This window comes from Solanum dulcamara, chromosome 9, assembly GCF_947179165.1.
Source record: "Solanum dulcamara chromosome 9, daSolDulc1.2, whole genome shotgun sequence".
Lineage (NCBI taxonomy): Eukaryota > Viridiplantae > Streptophyta > Magnoliopsida > Solanales > Solanaceae > Solanum > Solanum dulcamara.
The window spans coordinates 46,830,863-46,854,400 of record NC_077245.1 but is presented as its reverse complement, the minus strand read 5'-3'; the positions used below and the strand labels follow the sequence as shown (position 1 = coordinate 46,854,400).

General features: G+C 37.1%; 1 protein-coding gene across 1 annotated transcript in view; it reads right to left on the bottom strand.

The window, feature by feature from the left end:
* Positions 1-22,824, bottom strand: part of LOC129902137 (SCY1-like protein 2 B) — a 46,916-nt gene extending 24,092 nt beyond the window's left edge. Inside the window, exons 1-5 of the mRNA XM_055977197.1 lie at positions 22,107-22,824; positions 16,361-16,465; positions 11,728-11,835; positions 1,630-1,812; positions 156-282 (exon numbers count right to left, since the gene is read on the bottom strand). Of these exons, the coding sequence (XP_055833172.1) occupies positions 156-282; positions 1,630-1,812; positions 11,728-11,835; positions 16,361-16,465; positions 22,107-22,607 (1,024 nt within the window). The 5' untranslated portion in view covers positions 22,608-22,824. The remainder of the gene's footprint in view (positions 1-155; positions 283-1,629; positions 1,813-11,727; positions 11,836-16,360; positions 16,466-22,106) is intronic.
* Between the last annotated feature and the right edge of the window lie 714 nt (positions 22,825-23,538).

Here is a 23,538-nt window from a genome sequence, read left to right as displayed (position 1 = left end):
TTATCAAGGTGCTATGATGTGGGGTTCCTGAAATCTCTTTTTCACTCTTTCTTCTTCTTCCTTAAAAATTAAATAAAACTACCAGAAAGATAAAGAAAATGGGTTGATATAAATACATAAAGCTCACAAGGCATTAAAGCAATGGCAATGCTTACTTGTAAAACCAATGGCAGTTGGTCTCAAAGCCTCATTTGCAGAAAGCATTTTCTGCAAGTCCAGAACTAGTTCTTGTGGAATGGAAGAGAAAGCCTCGCTGGATAAGTAATTCAAATTATTCATATACTGCAAGAAAGTTTTACAAGGACCACTATTATCAAAAGAAACCCCCAAATAAGAGCAACAATAATTCCAAAGTCATATTTCATCAATATTCATCTGACACAAGATTACATCTCAAAGAGAATACATTAGATGTACAATAAGGTACTATATTTAACTTTCATGACTGTCAAATATCTCTGACTTTTTAGAAAAGATGCTTCACTCAGGAAAAATATCTTGGTTGAGTTACAAGTTCGCTAGTTTTGGCTGAGAGGATGCCATTTGATCACAGAAACTTAGGTTCATGAGTAACCCAACACCAATGACCGCACCACATTTTCTCCCCTACAAGAAGAACATATAAGTTGATTTGCAGCTTAAGACATACATAAGAGAATACCCTTACTCCCTTTGGCCTAGATCAGTAAGTCAATTTATCCTCAACTATCACATATTTTGAGAAAGAAAATTGCAGGATAATTTCAGAGATATACCTGGCAGCTACCTATAAAGTTTTAGAATGAGAAGAGAGTAATATTTGAACTTTTAAGTAGTTTTCATTTGGGTGTAGGTGTGGGAATCCACACTAGATTTGGTCAAACCTAACTAAGGTGCTTTGACTACACATTGGCCATGAACTATAGGTTGATTGGATATTTGGTTTGATATATATATATATATATTCACATACTAGAATACTTTGCCATTATACGAGACAACTTATGAATAAAATATCAAGTGCTCACAAAGAATTTACGTATAATCGGTGATAACAAATCTGAGGTCTAGATCCGCACCGTGTCGAGTTCCCACACCCATATCCGAACAACATAACCTTAGGGAAGAAACACAGCATGCATTAAATAAAGACCTTCAAAACTTGCACATGCAGACAGTTCTATTAAGACAGATATAATTAGTAGGTGCACCCAAAAGGTCCCAACTTGTATAGATGATTGGTGGCTTTTGTAGACAACCATATTTTGAGAGGTTCTCCATTTGCTTGTATATTGGGGTTTTCTCCCAACATCAATAATATTTTTACCTTATCCAAAAGACAGATATAATGAGTAGAAGAGGGTGTTTGCATTGGCTTTTTAAAAATGGCTTATAAGCTAAAAGCCATGAGTTGGTCATACCCAACTCTTGGCTTATTTTTGTACTTTTTTGGCCTAAAAGTAAGTGCTTAAAAGCACTTTTTATCTCTCCCAAACACCACAACAATAAAAAAAAGAACTTAAAAAACACTTAAAATAAGCCAATCCAAACACCCTTGAAATCTACTATGAATAACATAGCAATACTATCAGGATGCTACACACAATTGCCAGCCTTTAAGTTACAGAAAACAACTACATTTGCAAGTACCATTTTCACATTGTTGTGGCAGTCCAACAAAGGCTTCCGAGCAATCAAGTGGTAGGCAAGGCATCCAAAACTGAAAATATCAGAGGAGCACCCAACAGAAGATGTCTTACTTCGAACCAACTCAGGTGCAGTGTAGTCTAGTGATGGCTGAAGTGGTATAATAGAATCTTCAACATCATATTCCTGACAATCCATCAGATAATAAAGCTATTTTTAGTAACTATCACCTCCAGACCAAAATATCTGACAGATAAACTTGTTTAATACAGAAATTTTACATGTAATGAATAATACAAGTCATCGCCAGCTAGATAAGCATATTCTTTAATTACATTAAAGTAAGACTTAAGTGGGGAAAGGAGGGAGGTGTAAAGGAAATTCTGGCATACTAAGAACACCTAAAAAGGTTGCTTTCATTTCATGGTGTGTTGTACCAGACACTATTAAGAGAAGATAATTTGAGAAAGAAGAGAAAGTTGGTGAAAGTCGGTATTGCTTGTGGTAAGGGAGGTGACAGAAGGTTACTGATCATATCTTGTTACATTGCAGATTCACAACACAGTTGTAGTAGCTTTGTTTTTAGAATGAAATATTTATATTAAAGTAGAACTAAGTGCTCCGTAAGTATGTATATCAGACGCCCAAAGAGCAAAACATGTTTGTCCCAATACTGTTCCTGTAAGAATCTATGAAATATATCATACTTTCATCGTCATTTACATATTCTTCTAGACTTCTACACAAAAATGAAAACAACAAGAAACAATTCATTTTTGATCTTTTTTTATAGGTTAGGAAAACAATTTATTTGATCTTTTGTATGGAGCTTTGCTTGTCTTCGGAACATCTTGAGTTCCTTCCAGTTGCAATAGATAATTTCTTCTTCAATTTATCTATAGAGGCTTTCAAATGCATCCGAGTAATTGGTATCCCATTGAAAGATAGAAAGTAAAGATTTGTATTCTCCTGGGTTAAGACGAGGAAAGCGGCAAAGACAACCACCTGTTAGAGTATATAAGGACAGGCAAGGAGAACACGGCAAGAAAAGTGAGGCAGAACAAGGCAAGGGTCAGATAGGAGTGTTCACTGTTCGGTTTTGATTAAAACCAAAATCAAACCAATTTAGACGGTTTTTAAATTTCTAATCCAAACCAAATAAATTTAAAAACATCGTATTGGTTTTTGGCGGTTTGGTTTGGTTTTTCGGTAATAACTCGCTAATGATAAATCAATAATAGTAAAACAACAAAGACATGAGACAACTATTTCATATTGTTAGGAAATTAAGATTTTTCTAGAAACTTCTAGATTGTAGATATATTTGTAGTAGATAAGTCTTTTGATTTAAAATGAGTGGTGGTTAGTGAGCCAAATATGTACAAAGTTTGGTGTGAGATATTTTGCTTATTATGTGGCTGTAATTCTCACACTTTGTTTATATATAGACCATATGTAATGAAACATCTAGAAGATTATATAGAACTCAAGAAAACTTCAGCCTTCGTCACTTCTAGATAATTGTAGCAATTTACACCTGCAATTACTACTGTTTACATCTTGTAGCCTTGAAGTTCTTCTTCCATTTCTTCCTAACATGGTATCAGAGCCTATTTCCTATGGGATTTGAATTAAATTTGTTTGTTTGGCTCATCTACTTTATGTTTTTTCTTGAATTTACTTGCTAGAAAAATTCATGGCACCTAAAATCAACCAATAACGGGTCCTCCGACTTTTATTTGAGAGAATTATCACATTTGGGCCATCAAGATGAAGGCTTATCTAAAGGCTCTCAACTTATGGGAAATTGTTGAGAGTGGAGAACCTGTTGTCCAGCCATTGAGAGCCAATGCAGCTCTCAATAAAATTAAAAAGTATGCTGAGTTAGTGACTAGATCTCCAAGAGCTCTCACCTGCATACATGTAAGTCTTACGGACGTGATGTTTACAAGGACTATGGCTTGTGAAACAGCAAAAGAGGCCCGGATAATTTAAAGGAGGAGTTTGAAGGCAGTAGCAGAGTAAAATTTGTTAGACTCTTAGCTTTGAAGAGAGAGTTTGAGCTTTTGAAGATGAAAGATTCAGATAGTGTGAAAGAATACTCTTCCGAGCTGATGGAGATTGTGAACCAGATAAGAATACTTGGTGAAACCTTCTCAGAACAGAAAGTTGTAGAGAAGATCTTGATCAGCCTTCCGGACAAATTTGAATCAAAAATCTCAGCTATTGAAAAATCTCGTGACTTGACTACTCTTACAATAGTTGAACTGATCTCCAAATTGCCAGTCCAAGTGCAGCGGGTAATTGAGAAGTGAAGGGGTAGTAGAAGATTCTTTTCAAGCAAGGCATAATTCAAGCATCAAAAGGAACACAGAAAAGTCTGGTTGCATAATTTGGTGTAAACTAAGGTGATTTGTGGATAAAAGGAAAATTTCCACCTTGTGGCATTTGTAAGAAGACAGACCATTTAGAGAATAATTGTTGGCAGAAATCAAAGAGGTCTCCAATTCAATGTAGATATTGTAAGAAGCATGGGCACGTTGAGAGGAATTGCAAACAAAGGCAAATTCAAAGTGGTCGGGCGTCACAACGAGTGAATTTTGTGGATGATCACCAAGTTGAAAAATCAGGGAGCAGGTTTTCATTGCCTCGCGCTCATCACATGTTGATCAGAGTAAGTGATATGTTGATAACGCGTGCACAAAGCACATGTCGATTGATGAAAATCTGTTTGTTACATTGGACAGATCAGATAGAACTAAAGTGAAGCTTGGAACTAGTGCATTGGTGCAAGCTCACGGTAGAGGGTCAATAAAATTTGCTACTGACGAAGGTATGAAATTATTAATGATGTTCTTAATTTGCCAAATTTGACTCAAAACTTGTTGAGTGTTGCTTAATTGCTTCATAAAAAATATTCTCTTAAATTTAAGGACAAACTATGTGTCATTTATGATCCTAAAGGATGTGAAGTAGCGAAAATTAGCATGATTTACAATTCCTTTCCAATTTCATGCTATTCTGTTGATAATTGCTCTTTCAATGTTGAATTAAATGATACTTGGATTTGGCACAAAAGGTTAGGTCATTACAAAATTAGTTCACTGGTGTATATGCAGTCAAAGGGTATGGCGCTTGATGTACCCAAAATTGACATGCACAGAGATGTTTTTGAGTCATGTCAATTTGGAAAAATGCATAGACGATCCTTTCCTAAAGAAAGTCTTTGGAGGGCTAAGGAAAAGCTAGAGTTAGAGCTCGTTTGGATGGGCTTAAAAAAAGTAACTTTTAGGTATGAAGTGCTTTTAGAACTTTGAAGTGCTGAAAGTTATTTTTATAAATAAGCAGTTGAGTGTTTGGATAAAAGTGTTTATGTTGAAAATAAGTGTTTGAATTTTAGGGTTAAAAGAATAAAAAGGGTAGTTTGGGAATTTAGTTAAAATATAAGGGATATAAAAGTAATTTCCATGGTCAAACAAAATGGCTTTAAGCACTAGAAAAAAAAAGTTAGAAATCCTAACTTTTCAGTTTTGACTGACTTTAAGAACTTTATGGCTTAAAGTTAGCATTAGGCAAACACGTCCAAACGCTAAAAAGGGGCTTTAAGTTGATTTTGACCAACTTAAAGCCAATCCAAACGGGCTCTTAGTTCATACAGATTTTTGTGGACCGATGAGGACGACTTCTTTGAGAGGAAACAAGTATTTTATTCTTTTTGTGGATGATCTAATTCGAATGACATGGGTCTACTTTCTTAGTAGCAAATCTCAAGTGTTTTCTGTTTTCAAAGAATTCAAGGCTATGGTAAAAAGGGAGAGTGATTGCCGGTTGAAGTTTATCAAATCAAATAGTGGAACTGAATATAATTCGTATCAGTTCAACAAGTATTGTAAAGATTTGGGTATCCAACAACAATTCACTATTAGATACACTCCAGAACAAAACGGGGTTTCTGAGAGGAAGAACAAAACGGTGATGGAGATGGCAAGATGCATGTTGGCGGACAAGAAGATGCCTAAATATTTTTGGATCGAAGCAATCAATACCGCTATCTATTTGCTAAATAGATTACCAACTAGAGCAGTCCAAGGCAAGACTCCATTTGAAGCATGTAAAGGTATAAAGCCATCTGCAAGACACGTGAAGGTATTTGGTTCGGTGTGCTATGCTCATGTTCCTGATGCTAACAGAAGCAAATTAGATAGCGAGGCAGAATTTTGTGTTCTTTCGGACTATAGCACAGTTGCAAAAGTATACAAAGTGTACAATGTTGATAGCAAGAAGGTGTTTGATAGTAGAGATCTTGTAGTGGATGTGCAACACCCCGACTTTTTGAAATGTCTAATTAACCTGTGTCTTCATGGTTAGATAAAGAGTGATTAATAAATTAAGAATTATGTGGTAGGTGACATTTTAAGTGTTCAAGGTTTGTATTTTAAGTTTTGAAGTCTAGTGGGTTGCAAAATAAAAGTTGGTGAAAAAAGGACTTACATATAGTGTTCATTGACCTTAAGAAGGCCTACGATAAAGTCCCAAGGGATGTCTTGTGGCGATGTTGGGAGGTAGTAAGTGTACTAGTGACCTATATTAGAGCGATAAAGGACATGTATGAAGGAGCCAAAACGAGGGTGAGCACGGTGGGAGGAGACTTGGAACACTTCCCTGTGGAGCAGGGGTTACATCAGGGGTCAACTCTTAGTTTGTTTCTATTTGCATTGGTGAATGATGTATTGACGCGAGACATTCAAGATGAGGTGTCGTGGCGTATGATATTTGCGGATGACATACTCCTGATTGATGAAATCGATGATGATACCACACACCTCATTGGTGCGACGTGGATAAAGTGGAGGCTGGCCTCAAAAGTATTGTGTGATAAAAAGGTACCAACACCAACTCAAAGGTAAGTTTTATAGAGTGGAGGTTAGACAGACTTTGTTGTATGGAACTGAGTATTGGCCAGTCAAGAAATCCCAAGTCCAAAAGATGCACGTTGCGGAAATGAGGATGTTGAGGTGGATGTGTGGGCATACTAGGAGTGATAGGATTAAAAATGAGGATACTTAGGATAAGGTGAGTATGGCTTTTGTGGTCAACAAGATGAGGGAAGTGAGACAGAGATGGTTTGGACATGTCAAGAGGAGATTAGGTAGGTTATAGAGGGTACAAGGAGAGTATTTGGGGAGGTGACAAGAGAGGATATGACGCAACTCCAGGTTACCGAGGACGTGACCCTACATAGGAGGGTGTGGAGGACTCGTATTAGGGTAGAAAGTAGTGTAGTTTTGTCTAGCTTAGGGAGGCTAGTGTTTGTGATGGTACTAGTTTATCATTGTTTACTATTGTTTGTTAATAATAATCTACCCTAGTATGTGGTTTACGGTTGTTTGATAATCACATGATTCTATTGTTGTTTTGGATACTTTTGCAATGTTTTTTGTTTCAATTTTTCTCTTCATTGTCTTTTTCTTTATACCGGAATATGTTGCACTTGAGCCGAAGGTATTTCGAAAAAAGCCTCTTTACCTCATGAGGTAGTGGTAAGGTCTACGTACACTCTACCCTCCCCAGACTTAACTTATGGGATTTCACTGGCATGTTGCTTTTTTTTTGATAAAGGTAACTTTGTATTCACATAAAAACATCATCCAAAAATGATGAGATGGTTAGTTACAACCCCCACTGGGATAGCAAAAAAGAAACAACCAGCCAGGTCTAAGGTTTTACAGTTTTCCTAGGAAGCCAACTAACAAATCTATATCCCCCACCATATCTTGTTTACATCAAAAATAAAGAAGGCTAATGCAGTTCATTCTGATCCTCTGGATGTTGATTTTGCCTTCAAAACACCTTGCATTTATTTCCTTCCATAAGGTCCACCAAATACAGGCTGGAATTAGTTTCCACCAATCTTCCTTAGAATTTCTTCTTCCAATTGTCTCCTAGCTCCTCAGCAAATCAAAAGTGTTCTTAGGCATTGTCCAGCTTACTCCAAGCATACATAAGAACATATTCCACAGATTTACAGTTGTTATGTAGTGTAGGAAGAGGTGGTTGTTTACATCTGCCTCCTTGTCACAAAGAAAAAACCTTGAGCAAATCCGTAAACCTCTTCTTTGTAGTGCTTCATGGGTTAGGCAGGCTCTCTTAATCACCAACCACATAAAACAGGACACGTTCACGAGGATTTTAATTTTCCAGAGTAGTTTCCAAGGCCAAATTCTAATGGAAGAGAAGCTGATGTTGTTCCAGTAGCATGATTTGACAGAGAATACTCCTTTACGGAGCAGCTTCAATAGAGGTTTGTCTGGATTTACAAAGATACCTGGAAAAGGGTTCAAAGTCCGTAGAAGACTAGCTATTCTGTCTATCTCCCAGTCATTTAAAGCTCCTCCAAAGATGAAATTCCACCCTTCTGGACTCCATATCTGGGCAACAGTGTCATTTCTCTGGAGACTTGAGGTTGTAGAGGTCTGGGAAGGTGGTCTTTAAGCTTTCATCACCTATCCTATGATCATTCCAAAACTGGATCTTCATACCATTTCCCACCTTAAAGGAAATGTTGGTATTGAACTGGGGCCAGAGTCTTCTAATTGTTTTCCATACACTGCATCCAAAAGTACCTTCCATTTCTTCAGTTGTCCATTGGGTCAGGAGTCCATATTTCTCTGTGATGGGTCTCTTCCATAAGGTCATGTCTTCTATGCCAAATTTCCACAACCATTTTTGCAGCAGACAACTATTGTGGAGGTTGAGCTTCTTGACGCCTAAACCTCCTTGTTTCATGTTGAGGGTAAGGGCACCCCACTTTACTAGATTGTAGCCTCTATTCCCTTTATTGCCCTGCCACAGGAAGCTCCTTTCTCATTTGGTTGATCTTCTTTCCAATGCTCTTTGGGATAGGAAACAAACTCATCATGTCGGTGGGAAGGCATCCATGACAGATTTTATGAGTGTTTGTCTTCCTCCCAAGGATAAATATTGACTCTTCCATCTTGATAGCCTTTTGTTTTATCTCTCTGATACTATCCTCCATACTTCAAGTTCCTTATTTTTGGCTCCCAATGGCATTCCCAGGTAATTGGTGGGTAAGGAAGCAACCTTGCAAACTAAATTCATGGCCAACAACTGCATATTTGGGACTTCATTGACTGGGTAGAGGAAGCTCTTGTACCAGTTTACATGGAGTCCTTAGATGCCTTCAAAAATGGTTAGAATAGCCTAAGGTGTTTGATTTTTGACACCTCTGCTTCACATAGTAAAATAGAGTCATCGGCATACAGTAGGTGGGAAATTCTCATGCCATTTGCTCTACTTATATGAGCTCCAAAACCTCTCAGCCATCCATTTTCGTTTGCTTTTCTGAGTATATGATTGAGACCCTCCATAGCTAGTAAGAACAGGAAGGCTGAGAGGGAGTCACCTTGTCTTAGACCCCTCTGTAATTGAAAGAAACCTAAAGTGTCACCATTTATCAATAGGGAGAAACTCACACCGAATATGCAAAATTTAATCTAGTTTAGCCATTTTTTGCCATAGCCCATATCTTCCGAAAGAACTTGCTCTGCCGTAAGCCTAGAGGCAAACTCAAAGAGAAAGAGACCCCTTCCCATTTCGTATATGTTTAGGTCGTGCGCCTGTTTCCATAGGTTGTTGACCCATCTCCGTATTTCTAATAGTGTCGGTGGGAGATTTGACCCATCTTCGATATTACCAACCAAACTCTCCTTTAATACCTCATTTCAAGAGGGCGAGAGGTCATTAATGCAAATGACATTCCCCCTCTTTAATGCTTGGAAGTCCTCTAAATTATTTCCTGCCTTGTTGCACCATTTACTATTTCTGACTACTTCAGCGAAAGGAAGTTTGTAGTGTGTTAATCTATAGATGCCTCTACTGGTCTCCCTCTTTTGGTTGGCAATGAAATTCCTCATTTTCTCAGCAATGAAGGCCCAGCCAAAGTTGAAAGTCAGTCCAGGGATGATGATGACTGACCTCCTCTTGCCCCTTACACTAATGAGACTGATGTATCTGCCGTATTTGTTGAAGTTACTAGCACGAAAGGGGTTTCTGACAGCGTTTCCTTCTTCTTCCACCTTTTGACTACATTCCCTTTTGCCTTAGAAGCTTCAAAGAGAATCTGGACAATCCATTCCACTATCTTCTTGGTGAAAGATGTTCTGGTGATGGCGTTTCTACTTATTTCGATCCATTCATACTAGTCTCCTGACCGAGTGATGTCAAAAGACTTGAATCCAACCGCAAAATAGATGGTGTCCTCCATTTCGGTGGGGAAGGAGAAGGAAGGAGGAGAGAGGAAGTCCGATCGGGGGGAGGGTGGTCTGGAAAGATTAGAGCATCTTTTTAGAAGTCATGCCTGGGAGCATATGGGATGAGATTAAAAAAATGAATAATAAGTCAAAATGATAAAAATAAGTCAAAATCCATAAGTTATGTTGTTGTTGTTGAGATAAATGTCCTCCACATATGTTGGATTTGATTACCACCAACACCGAGACCCATTAAAGCACAAATATTACATCTCAAGCATGAAATGGAAACAATAGGGACCGAATTGCAGCTTCAAAGTTCAATCAAAGATTAAGAAACAACAACATTATCATTATCAAAAATATAAAAACATCAACCTTCTATTACAGTCGTACAATAAGCACATATAATTTTTAAAAAGACCTGCAACAACATTAAGGAGACATAATTTCAACTCAGTGATTTCAAATCATGTTTACTTGAAGTTGCAATTTTGTTTGAACATGCAATTTGAATTTATTAAGTTGTATATTTTTTCTCATAAAAATAAAATCCGCACAATTTGTGAAAAATATTAGAATTTACTCAACTCTTATACAATCATACCAAATGAGCAAACCATAGTTCATAAATAAGGTATTATCATATCCTAAGGTGCGACATTAATAAATCGCATATATCCATGCTCCTTTTATAAATAAATACTTGCAATTACATGTAATTACAAACTTTTAGATACACATAATTTTACAAAGATCCACTAGTCAACAATAGTAGAAACTAGTTATTCTTATAATCCTTCACATGGTCAAACAATCTTCACATCGAGCATGAGTCTTTTTTTTTTGCAAAATTTAAAATAATGAATTTTTTTATTTGCAAAATATAAAATTATGTATGAGTTTTACATTTTAAAAAAAATTGAAATCACAATTTGGAATTGGAATCCTACTTTTTGAAGAATCTGATTTGAAATTGAAGTTGAATTTTTGTGCAAATTCATAATTAAATGCTGATTTCAAATCAAAACTTGAAATTAGGGTCCCAAATCCTATGGCCAAACACCTACTAAGCTTTAAGTTTCTGCATTTCAAACCATATTTGTTACCCTCTATAGCAAGGTAAACAGAGAAATTTCCATATCAACTTGATCAGTGCACAACAAAATAGTGGCTCATACGTACTATGACGAGAGACATGATAACATGCCATGATGTATGAATATCTTCTTGTCATATTAGAGGGCTAGGCTTCACAATGTACATAGAAAAGAACACATCAGCACATGACAAACAAAACACAACTGGAAAGAAAATGAACTACATACTAACCCACCCACCCACCCCCACAGCCCACATTCACATTTAACTTGAAAAATTCCCAGAAATTTTTTTCTGAACACCACGAGCATCATAGTCAGTTCATAGAGAATTCCATAAACAACCTCTTAGGAGCAGCTAACAGGTGTACTAAGAAAAGAAGGTTCTCCAAAAGCATAGTAAGTTCAACAACAACATATCCAACGTAATCCCACCAAGTGGGGTATGGGGAAGGTAGAGTGTACGCAGACCTTACCTCTACCTTAGAGGAAGAGAGATTGTTTCCAGTAGACCCTCGGGTCAAGGAAAAGAAATAGTCCAAAGCATTACTAAAAAGGAAATAACGGAAATGATGAAGCCATGGCAAACTACAAGCCAAGTCAAATAGTAAGTTTTATTTGACTTGATGAAGCATAGTAAGTTCAAGTCAAATAAAACATGAGCTCCCAAATCCTAGAATTATTTTTTTGAGAATGGAAACATTTAAAGCTCCTAGCAATTATTTACTCACAGCATAATGGAAAGCCGGCATGTTGGATAAATCAGCTGCTTGATCCACTGATATGGTAAAACCAAAACCACCAAGTTTCCAAGCTCCATTTGAAGTGATGAGAATAGTCTGCAAAAGTAAATAGCCATGGAAATCAATTTTCAATTTCACATCCCAACACAAGGTATATATTCCAACTCGTTTTCCTTGGAAGAAACAAATTTTGTATAACACAAGGAGTAACGACCTCTCATTTTCCATGTGTAGACAGACATAACCATGAGATCTCAATTTAACCATAGATCAGGATTTGTTATCAGTGAAGAAGACAATATAATGCTCCAAAGTCAGTTCAGTGAGTCTGAGATCAAAGATTGTGTTATGGCATGTGCTAGGACAGGCACCTGGACCTGACGGATTCACCATGGCATTCTTTACCAATTGTTGGGATATAGCAAAGAAGTAGTGGCAGCAGTTCAAAATTTTCATGATCAGAGCATCTTTGAGAGGAGCTTCAATGTCACCTCTATAGCATTGATTCCAAAGTAGTTGGAGGCCAAAGAACTGAAGGACTTCAGACCTATTAACCTAATAGGTAGCATCTATAAGATCATTTCAAAGGTGCTAACTGAAAGGTTGAAAAAAGTGGTATCCAAATTGGTGGATGCACATCAGATGGCTTTTATTAAGGGCAGACAAATCATGGATTCTATTGTAATTGCTAATAAATTGAGTAGATGTGAGGCAAATCAGTAAGGTCCCAGGCATTCTCTGTAAGCTGGATATAGAGAAAGCCTCTGAGCACTTACATTGGGGCTTCCTCGGGAAGACTTTGAATAACATGGGCTTTGGGGGAAAGATGGATAAATTGGATCAAATTTTGCACCACTACAGTGAAATTCTCAGTTTTGATTAATGGTTCTCCCACAGGTTTTTTCTCATATGAGAGAGGCCTAAGACAAGGGGATCCTTTATCTCCTTTTCTCTTTATCTTGGCACTGGAGGGTCTCAATGATATGCTAAGAACTGCCCAAACAAACAGTTGGATAAGGGGTTTCAATATCAATATGGAGGATAGATCGAGTTTGGCCATTTCCCACCTCTAATACGCAGATTATACTCTAATTTTTTGTGATGCAGATAGAAACCAACTTAAGTTTTTAAGAGTTATACTGATACTGTTTGAAGCAACCTCAGGGTTACACATTAATTGGGCAAAAGCTCATCTACCCAGTTAATGAGGTACCTAGGAAATATTTTGGGAGGAAAGATTGGAGAACTGCCCACAATATATCTGGGAATGACTTTGGAAGATGAGCAAATCAAAGGGCATCTGGAGCAATGTGCGGGAGAAATGTCAGAAGAAGCTTGTCAATTGGAAAAGCCGATATCTATCTCAAGGTGGCAGAGTTACTCTCATCAACAGTGTCCTTGATGATTTGCCTACCTACATGATGTCTGTGTAGCCTATGCAAGCAAGTGTAATAGATTGGATGCCATCAGAAGAAATTTCCTTTGGCAAGGAAACTGTGACCCAAACAATCACAAGTTTCACTTGGTCAAGTGGGATCAAGTTCTAGTCAGCAAGAAAGAAGGGGGGTTTTGGGAACAAGGAACTTGAAGCTACAGAATCACAGCTTGCTAATGAAATAGTTGTGGAGGTTTTCATCGCAAGAACAATCACTATGGAAAGATACCATAAAGGCCAGATATGGAATGGAGACAAGGTGGATCACCAAAGCAGCAACACAACCATATGGCACTGGAGTTTGGAGGACAATCAGAAATTTATGGCCAAAACTTATAAACAAGTGCAAAATCAAGATAGGAGATGGAAGGAAAACCCTGTTTGGGGAGGAAGTTTGGGTGGGACAGGAGGCACTCAAAGTTAGCTTTCCTGACCTGTTCAACTTGAGTCTACAGAAAATGTCCACTGTTAAAGAGATGAGAGATGATCAGGGTTGGAACTTAAGGTTCAGGAGGCCTTTTAATGACTGGGAGGTGGGCAGAATGGTTGAATTTTTAAACATCCTGGAGCAATGCAAGGGCCTCAATAACAATGAAGATAAAACTATTTTGGGTTCCAGACAAACAAGGAAGATTCTCAGTCGGATCAGCTTACAGAAACGCACAAAGGGCACACACTCAACTAAGCTACTGGCCATGGAAAATGATGTGGAAAGTTAAGGTGTCTTTCAAGGAGGCCTGTTTCACTTGGCATCAAGCAAAACAGGCTGCTCTCACTCAGGATAACCTTATGAAGAGGGGTATCTAGTTGTGCTCCAGGTGCTCTTTTTGTGAAAGTGAGGCAGAGACAATAAATCCTCTCTTCTTACAATGCAGGGAGACTGGAACTTTGGCAGATTTTCATCAACACAAGGGGCATCAGTTGGTCTATGCCAGGGAACATAAAAGAAGCTTTAGCATGTTGGAATAGGGATGGAAATCAGTCAGGGCACAAGGAGAGATGGAAGATTGTCCCAGCTTGCAGTTGGTGGACTATTAGGTTGGATAGGAACCAGAGATGTTTTGAGAACAAGAGCTGCTCTATGGAGAAGATGAAGCTAAATTGTTTGGTTCTTTTCTATTTTGATGTAAACATGAATATCCTCAAGAGGAGGAGGATATCCCTAGTCTTTTAGATACTTGTGATTTCATAGGAGGACAGTCTCAGTTATGTGGTTTTGATTGTAAGTATTACTGGTATACTTCCTGAGTATTCCTTTTGTTTATAATACAAGTTACCTTTTCTAAAAATAAAAAAAAAAGTCATACACATTTGTGTAGCAGAAATCATCTCATTAAGGGTAAAATGAAAAGTTTAAAGTTCAAATTATTTTCTAAATATAAAAAGTTGTCACTCTTTTTGGAGAAGACCAAAAAAGAAAGTGTATCACATAAAATGGAACCAGCGGAATAGAAGAATGGTACTGGCATAACATTTATGGTAATCCTCCACATAACTCTGCAAGAAATCCCAATACGACTCCATTAGCCTCCAAAATATCTTAAATGGCCAACCTCGCAGTCATCAACACCATCGTCTATTTCACAAAAAAAAAAACGAGTCTACCAGGTTACTCTTAACCCTTATGCCAGTAGACAATTTACTTCTTGAACATAAATTTCCTTTTTTGAATGCAGAACATAACCTCTCTATATTTTATTTTTGTTACAACGGTGGTGTTTGAGCTGGCGCACCCCTCGACAATTCCATGAGGCACCTACAACTTCCCATAAGCACAAATATCAGGTCACTGCCTACCAAGGCTACTTAGGCAAATGGAAAAATATCACACGGTTTTTTGTCTCTACTAGAATTTGAACCTTGTCAACAAAATTTATACCGAACTCATTGACCACTAAGGCCACAACTTGGGTGCAACACAAGCTCTGTCTGACTGTGTCTTTTAAAGCGAGCAGTGAAAAAGGTGACAAGGGCCCCGACCGCTTTAAGCGAGAAATGAGAAGCTTAGCACTCACTTCATCAAAGTGAAGCAATTTTAAAAATATATGAACATAAATCTTTCACAAATATATAGAATAAACTAAATAAACAAGAACTCAACAAAAACAAATATATATAAGTAAATCTTTCAATTTAAAAACTAAAAAGTAAGAAGTCAAATATATGTGTATCAATATATGTATATAAGCAAGTCTTTCAAGTTATAAGCTGACTTCTTATAATAAAATAAAACTAACAGAATTGAAAAGAAAAACAGAGAAAGAACAAAACAGAAATAGTTTTAGAACAAAGAATGAAGGGAACAGAAACCCTAGCAGCTAGAGCAAACGAAATTGAGCAGCGAGAAGGAGGAGGAGACAGAGACGCAGCTGCCAGCAGAAAAAAGAAGAAGAAAGAAGGAGAAGGAAACAAAATTACCTAGAGTAAATTTCTAACCCCTACCAGTGATGGAATGGAAGCAGATGAAATCTCCTTTCATAGCAAACTAATCCAAAAGTTCCTTTTCTTAAAAAAAAAGTTGATTCCCTACTTTCTTTTTTCTTCTAAGAAAATAAAGTCTTTTTAAAACACATATGAAGCAATCACTTCATCTGCTTCTCGCATCTGTGCAAGAAGCGACTGCTTCATTGAAGTCGTGTCACCTCACACCCTACAAGCGCTACCTGCTAAGCCTCGCCTCGCTTACTGCTTTTTCCCAACACTGCTGCCAGGAAATCATAAGCTACATGACTTACCATAGCTTAACAAACATAATATAACCTTACCTTTTTTCTTTCCTAAACCAAGAGGGCAAAATTAACCACTAGAAATATGATTGAGAATAATATCTTAACAATCAGATATGACAACAAAGTGTTAAGAGGAAAGGGACAAATAGGAGAGCATAATAATGAACAATTAACATTTCACGGTAGGGGCAATATGAAATGAGTTGTGAATACAAGCTCTAGAAAAAAGCTTCTTTCCTCCTCTTCTAGTGCACCGAACAACAAAAGAAACACACCGATATAGGATATATTTGGCAACAGTATATCACGACCTCGGCCATCTCTATATTTGTACTTTAAATATATATTAAGTAGAGAAATGGAAGGTTTCATATTAAGAATATGCATGAGCAATGCAAAACCCACACGGAGGTAATGACATAAATAGTTAGAAAAATGGGAAAACAAAAATAAATACCTCAGGTGATATAGACCGATGAATTAGACGAGCATTGCTGTGGAGGAAATCCAAGGTTTCTGCAATTTGGAGCAAACCATGTTTAACCTCAAGCAACCCCATTTCCTGCATGAAGCAAGATGGCATCAGGAAAGTACCCAGTATGACCAAGTGCTAACCGACTGCTAAATCAAAGGATACACAAGGTAATAGTTTGCATCTTTTATTACACAAACATACCAAATTCAGTGTTCCTTAAAAATCCAAATTTATGTACACTCAGCAATTTCATGGATAAACAATCCTCACAAATGGCGTGAACTTTGGGAAGAGATGAAATGACTAATACAGTCATGTGTCAGAAGCTTAGGCTTCTAAACACAAGGGAGTTGCTACACGACACCATCTATTCTATCGCCAATTACTTGTTTTATCACCCTTTCCAGATACTTTAGAAATATTTGGTTTTATATATAGCGGAGTTATTGAGAGCCGCAAAAAAAAATTCAATGGGGTGAGGACTCCACTTTGTGGGATTACACTGGGATGTAGTTGTTGTGAGAGCCTAAACATGGTTTATTATTTTGTATAATACCAGTATGTTAGAGAACTTCAAAATTAAAACTTCTAATAACTATTTTTTTCATATCCCGGGGAGTTGACAAAATCCCTTAACTATATTCTTTTTCTTTTGATAAGTAAATGAAATTTTACTAGCAAAAGCTGATCCCAGAATACCAAAGATTGAAAAGGAAAGTTCTACAAATCTATAATTCTCAAGAAAAAGTATCCTAATCAATACAAGCAGGAGTCAGGAGTGATATGCGTACTTCATAAATATGCCAAAAAAAAGGGGGGGGGGGGGGGTGAAGCAAGGTCGAACATTGATTTTTCTTGTCCTTTTTCTTCTTTTCTTTTAATTTTTGGGCCTTCAAAAGCTCTAAAGTTCCTTTCCTTCTATCAGGTTCACATGACAACTGGGAGACATTCCCATGCTCTATGCTACGTAGCCAGTCCAGCTCCGCATTTCCAGCTCCACACGAGATTTTCTAGATTCCAAGCATAGCTGATGCCAAACAGGTATACACTTTTTTGTTTCTACGGAGCTGGCTACCCCTTTGGTTTACCAATGTCAATACAATACCTCTTTTACTTCAAAAAGAGCAACTATAGCATCATTGCATATAGTTTCTTTGTTTAGTATTTTACAGTGTACTCCAAATCCAATGTACATAACAAAGTCAATATATACACATCCTATATACTCAATCCAAAACTAATCTAGGCCAGTTATATGAATCCTTCTATATTCGTGAGCTCTATTCAGACCAATTCATTCCACAACTAATAAGTTGTCTTTTAAGGCAAATTAGGTGTTCTCAAAATCACATGCTTATACCTATGGTGAGACATAAGTCTCCCTCAAAACTCAAAAGACTCCTTAAACTGTGTCTTTCCCGTTTTGTCACCAACAAGAGCTTCTTTGTCCATAGGAGATGACAATGACCTGTGGTGATAGGTGAAGAGGAATCGCCGCATCAATATGACTCAACATCTGGAATTATCACATACAATTATGATAACCATATGCACAGGATGAAGAAGTATATCATGTGCTCATGACAATACGTGTTCTTTATAGATACTGACAAGGACACTGTTACTAGCAGCACTAAGATAAATGCCTTGAAGCTAAATTGTAACCTTCTCTCCACTAAATCTCTCCAAGCAATTACAACCTATGACCACCTTCTAGCTCTATTATAGTGAGATTCTTCCAAAAGAGAAGTTGTGATGCAAACGTTGTTACCCAGATACACAGAACATATGTGCTGCAAAAGCCAAAATTAAAATTTTAATGACATCAGAAAAGTATGGAAAATCTCTTGTCTGATACACCCCATCCCTCGTAGCTTTATTTTTAAGCAGCTTTGAAAGTAGATCTTACAATCAACTACTAAAACATCCCTTTTGGTCTAATACAAACAAAAGTAGATCTATGGTTGTCAACCACTTCATTGACCACGATGTTGCAATTCGTACCAAGAGAGTTCAAAAGTAGTATATTTACATAATTTTCATCCTTTACAATTTAGTCCTAAATTATTATTTATATTTCTTTAGGAACCTAAGTCAGTTATTAGGAAAATATTGTTATTTCCATTTGTCTAGGGTTCTCTTTTGCATTGTATAAATACCTTGTATGTACTCATTCGGGAGATAGGAATGAAATTATCCCTTAGATTAATTTAGCCTAGTTCTTACCTTAGCTTAGGTTGTAGCTTGTCTTCCTCTCAAATTCCTTTCTTGCAACATTTGGTATCAGAGCATCGAAATGGACATTCATAGATTTCTTTCACCATACAGTGACCCACAAGCTTCACCAGAGTTTGAAACTGCAAAGCGATGGCAAAATTATAGTGGAAATGCAACCTATCAAGCTAACAATCCTTATTGCTACTATAATATAGGATATGGAGCTTCCTATTCGGGGTGTCAGCACCAATTTGATCAACAATACCCTTGTTACTCTTCTAATTTTAGTCCACAACATCCTCGACAAGGCGTCACTCTCCAACCTGCTTCTTATCTCTACCAACCGTTGGAGTTCACTAGGGAATCCTCGAATTTTTGGTCTGCCGACATGGTTACAGAAGGTGCTGCGACTATGGGTTTCGTCTCCAACACAAGAATGATAGGAACCAACTGCCGATTTGAACATCCCAACCCTTCTTTGTCCTTTCAGTCTCAACAGTTTCCTATCAATACATCCACTTTGGGCTCTCTCCCAAAGACCTTTTGATGGATAAGGTGATTCCCACGGTTATCACCAGTAACGTCAGCTTCAGCGGAGAAAGACCAAGCAGTACTCAAGTCCTCGGAAGTTGCAATGCTGCGACTTTTGAAGCCTTGCAGGAGATACTGATATCACCATCTGTCGTTACTAATGTTCACCAGCCTCTTCTCACCAACTCTTATCCTATCTCTAAATTTGGAGACAATGATACTATCCCTTCTCAAGAGGTTTATGTTCCTGCAACATTAAAAGTTGCAGTCCCAAACAAAAAAGATAATTGCAAAATAAACTTGAATTCAGAGGTTGAATTAGGGGGAAATGGAAATGATAAGGAAGAGGAAGAGTTTTCTCTAAGGCCCTCACCCCTTGATGTAAATCCACACAAGTTGTTTGATGAAACGACAATGGGTGGGGTAGTAGTCTCTCTTGCCAAAATAGGCATTTGGGGAGGAGGTGAGCACAAGTTGTTTGATAAAGGCTCTGGGAACTTGTGAGAGCTATGTTGATGTGCCTTCTCAAGCATTTGATGTTACACAAAGCTGTATTGAACCAGAAACTACTACCAAGAGTATAAAGAAACTAGTAGTAGTTTTTGATCAAACATGATATGACATCACTGCTACTTTTGATGGCTATCCACCGACTCATTGTGAGCTTCTTGTGAAAAATCTGGAATCCAAGTGCGCTTTGACTGATTATGTTGTTCCTCATTGGGCTCGTGCCCTTGAAACTCTTGTTTTCAGCATTGACATAGTTGTATACAACATGGAGGAAAACACTATGAAGTTAGTGTTGGTCGGTAGTGTTTATCCAACAAAGGAAGGACGGACTTGTGTGTTAACTGTTGTAGAAGAAGCAAAGCAGTTTTTTGTTATTAACAGCCCTGTTACTGAAGAGAAAAGAGTAACAACAGTGGAGTGTTTCCCTGGCACATGTTCCATTGTTAAGGAGTGAAGAGGTTAAATCTGAGTCAATTTAAGAAAGAAGAAGAGTGGAAGAGACAAAATGATCAATTGGAAGAAATGCTAAGTTATGGGTTCGAGGGGAGTTTTCAACAAGATGACACTTGTTTTTGAATGCTTCAACAATGTCAGTGCCTTCTATTGTTGCTACCTATTTTTTATTATGGCTAAGGAGATGGAAGGATACTATTTGGGGAAGCCTGCTCAAGTTAAGGCTAAAATAGGAGGAACACTTTTAATTGATGGAAAGAGCCAGAGTTTGGTGGCATGTCACGCAGCTGGACTTGGAATATTGGCGACAATTGGTTATGGCTGTTGACAAAAGGTCATAATGATATTGTGGCTTCATTCAAGGAGAAGAAATAAGTTGTCTGGTTGACTCTAGAAGTAAATTGGGGCAGCTAAAGCATAAACTAAAATTCATAAACAAGTTTGCAATACTATGAATGTGGACAGGGATCAAACTTAGTAGGTAAGTATATTACTGGGTGGTAATATTGCATCAGATGCCTTACTTCAATTTCAGCATGTCTTGCAATGAAGATATTTCTAGAGTTTAAAGATGGACTTCTAAAACTGGGCGGCATTTTGAGGCTGATTGTTGCTCTTTCAGTTTTCAATATTGTCTCTTTTACATGGTTGATTCTACATGGCCTTGGAGGTGAAGTGCAACGAGACTTACCAATGAGGAAGATGCATAGTCTGCTAGATGGATCAACTTTTGCAATTGTTGGTGAAAATGATGCTACAGAACCTATACACAAGTCATCTGTTATCTTGGTAGTTGACAAGGCATCAGAAAAACATGGTAGAAATGTGAGGAGAAGACTCAATGTAGTCACTATGTTGGTCCCTAAGGTTGCTGACAGGAAGTTCGTTGTTATTGGGTTAAAAAATATTTCCCCTGTGCTTGTTTTCTCCTTGCAGTATGACTTTGTTAAGCATGAATTTTGGAAGCATAAACTTAAGGATGCTCCCTGGAGTTCAAGTGAATTTTGGAAGACATTCATTACTCCTTTCATGTTTTTAACCTTGAGGACAAGGTTTCTTTTAAGGGGGAAGGAATGTTGCAAGTCGTACCAAGAGAGTTCAAAAGTAGTATATTTACATAATTTTCATCCTTTACAATTTAGTCCTAAATTATTATTTATATTTCTTTAAGACCCTAAGTCAGTTAATAGGATAATATTGTTATTTCCATTTGTCTAGGGTTCTCTTTTGCATTGTATAAATACCTTGTATGTACTCATTCGGGAGGTAGGAATGAAATTATCCCTTAGATTAATTTAGCCTAGTTCTTACCTTAGCTTAGGTTGTAGCTTGTCTTCCTCTCAAATTCCATTCTTGCAACACACGAGGCCACACCCTTGGATGCAGTTGATCACATTATTGCAACTAGATAATCTATACTAATAACCGACTTGTTCTTTTCACTTTATTCTTTCTTTCCGTGATAAAACCATAAAGTAACTCAAAAACCCATGTAAAGATCAACAAAACTCTAAAAAACGTCAAACTTGCCAAGAAAGATTCAATAGCCAAAACTAAAAATTTATGGACCTTAAAAGAGAAAGAAAAACCTTTTGGTTTAATACAATGGGTCCCTAATAGCTTTGACAGTAAATCTTACATCTAACTATTTAAGATAGTCTAATACAAACCGTCCCTAGTAGGTAGCTGTCGGAGTCTACCATACTTCTACTACATAAGTTAGTAAATGGCACCAACAAACCCAAAGTAAACTATCTAAATAAGTAAAAGTGAACTATCAACTAAGGAAATGACACAAAACTTTAATAACGTCACATTGTCACAACACGATAATATACTGATTACTATCTAATTTGTCTCTTCAGCTTTTTCCTTCTTTTCCTGTGATAAAACCACAATTAACTCAAAAATAAAATTACACTTAAATCACCTCAAATCATACTTGCCATGAAAAATTCAAAGAAATTAGCAGTTAATTACACTGCTATCCAAAAGACAGTCAGAATAACATAATTACCGTTCCTTTAAGCTCCTTAGGAACTTTCTCAATATTCTCCAAATTCCCCAAAGCATTAGCAGCCGAAGCAAACAAGGGTTCTGTAACCATAGTCATACCATTTTTACTCTCATCAAGTGCCTGCACTACATGAACAACGCCAGGATGTCTCAACCTCACCAACCGGGCCGCATCAGCCCGAATGATCTCAAAAAACGAGTCTTCAGCAGTCTTCGATAGCCCTGCTCGTTGTCGTGCCTCAGAAAGAGCCCGCTTATCAAGAAGCCAAACACAAACGTTTGGGTACACAGCATGGCCATCTCGGGCCTTGGCCGAGTACAACTTCCAAGCTAGGCCGGGTCCAGCTGACCCGATCTGATCTAAGAGATCGTAGTCTTGTAAAGCTCTGGGTAAACCAGAAACTTCGTGTACGGTGGTTTGAACCGTTTTCTCTATCACCGCTGAGGCTTTAGCTGAGGCTTTGGCGAAGGCTTGGGATAGAGTTTTCATGTTGATAGACATAATTAGTATATTTTGGGAAAAATATACGGTGGAAATTTGGATCGTCAACGGCGGCGTGTGGCGGTATCGGTGGTGGTGGTGGGTGGAGGGAGAAAAGGAAACTGAGATTGGAAGTCAAGGAAGATGGGATCCCCCAACAACACCTTCTGTTTTCTCACTCTCTCTCTCTCGGTAGAAATCCTTTTTCTCTTTTATTACATTCAAAAAATTAAATAAAATTACTCCTTACATTACAAGTTAACAGAGAAGATTAATTGGCTACAAATTATAAATTGCGATCAATACTAAGTAGGTGTTTGGACATATTAGTAAACGTTTGGATATGTAATTTCATTTCATAATTTTAAATCATGATATAAAATTTTAAAAATTTTGATTTAAAAATGTTATATTTTTCAAATACAAAAGTCGACCTATAAGTTAATACTCCCTTGGTCCATTTTGAATTGTCATAATAAGATTTTACACAATTCTTTAAAACATTAATTAGAATCGTTATTTGACTAATATAGTATACCCCTTATTAATTCTTTAGTCTTTATCTATTTATGTGTCTCTTAATTCTAGAATTATTAATGTTAAATGCAAAGTTGGAAAAAGATAATTAATTCTCTCTTGATTGTTTAAACTGACAACTATTTTGGGACAAATATTTTTAGTATATATGACAACTAATATGGGTCGGAGGAAGTATTTTGTAATAAAAAATCTTCCATTTTTTATTTACTTGATTTTTGGCGGAATACTAAAGAAATGATGAAATATTCATGAAATATGAACATGATGATATAGTAACTAATGATATTGACCAACTAATGTCTCAATAAATAGAGTACACTACAACTCATGTTCAATTTTACTCTTTTATTGAATTAAAGTTCAATCAATAAATGTTATACTTTTTTTATAATAACTTTATAATAGTATATTA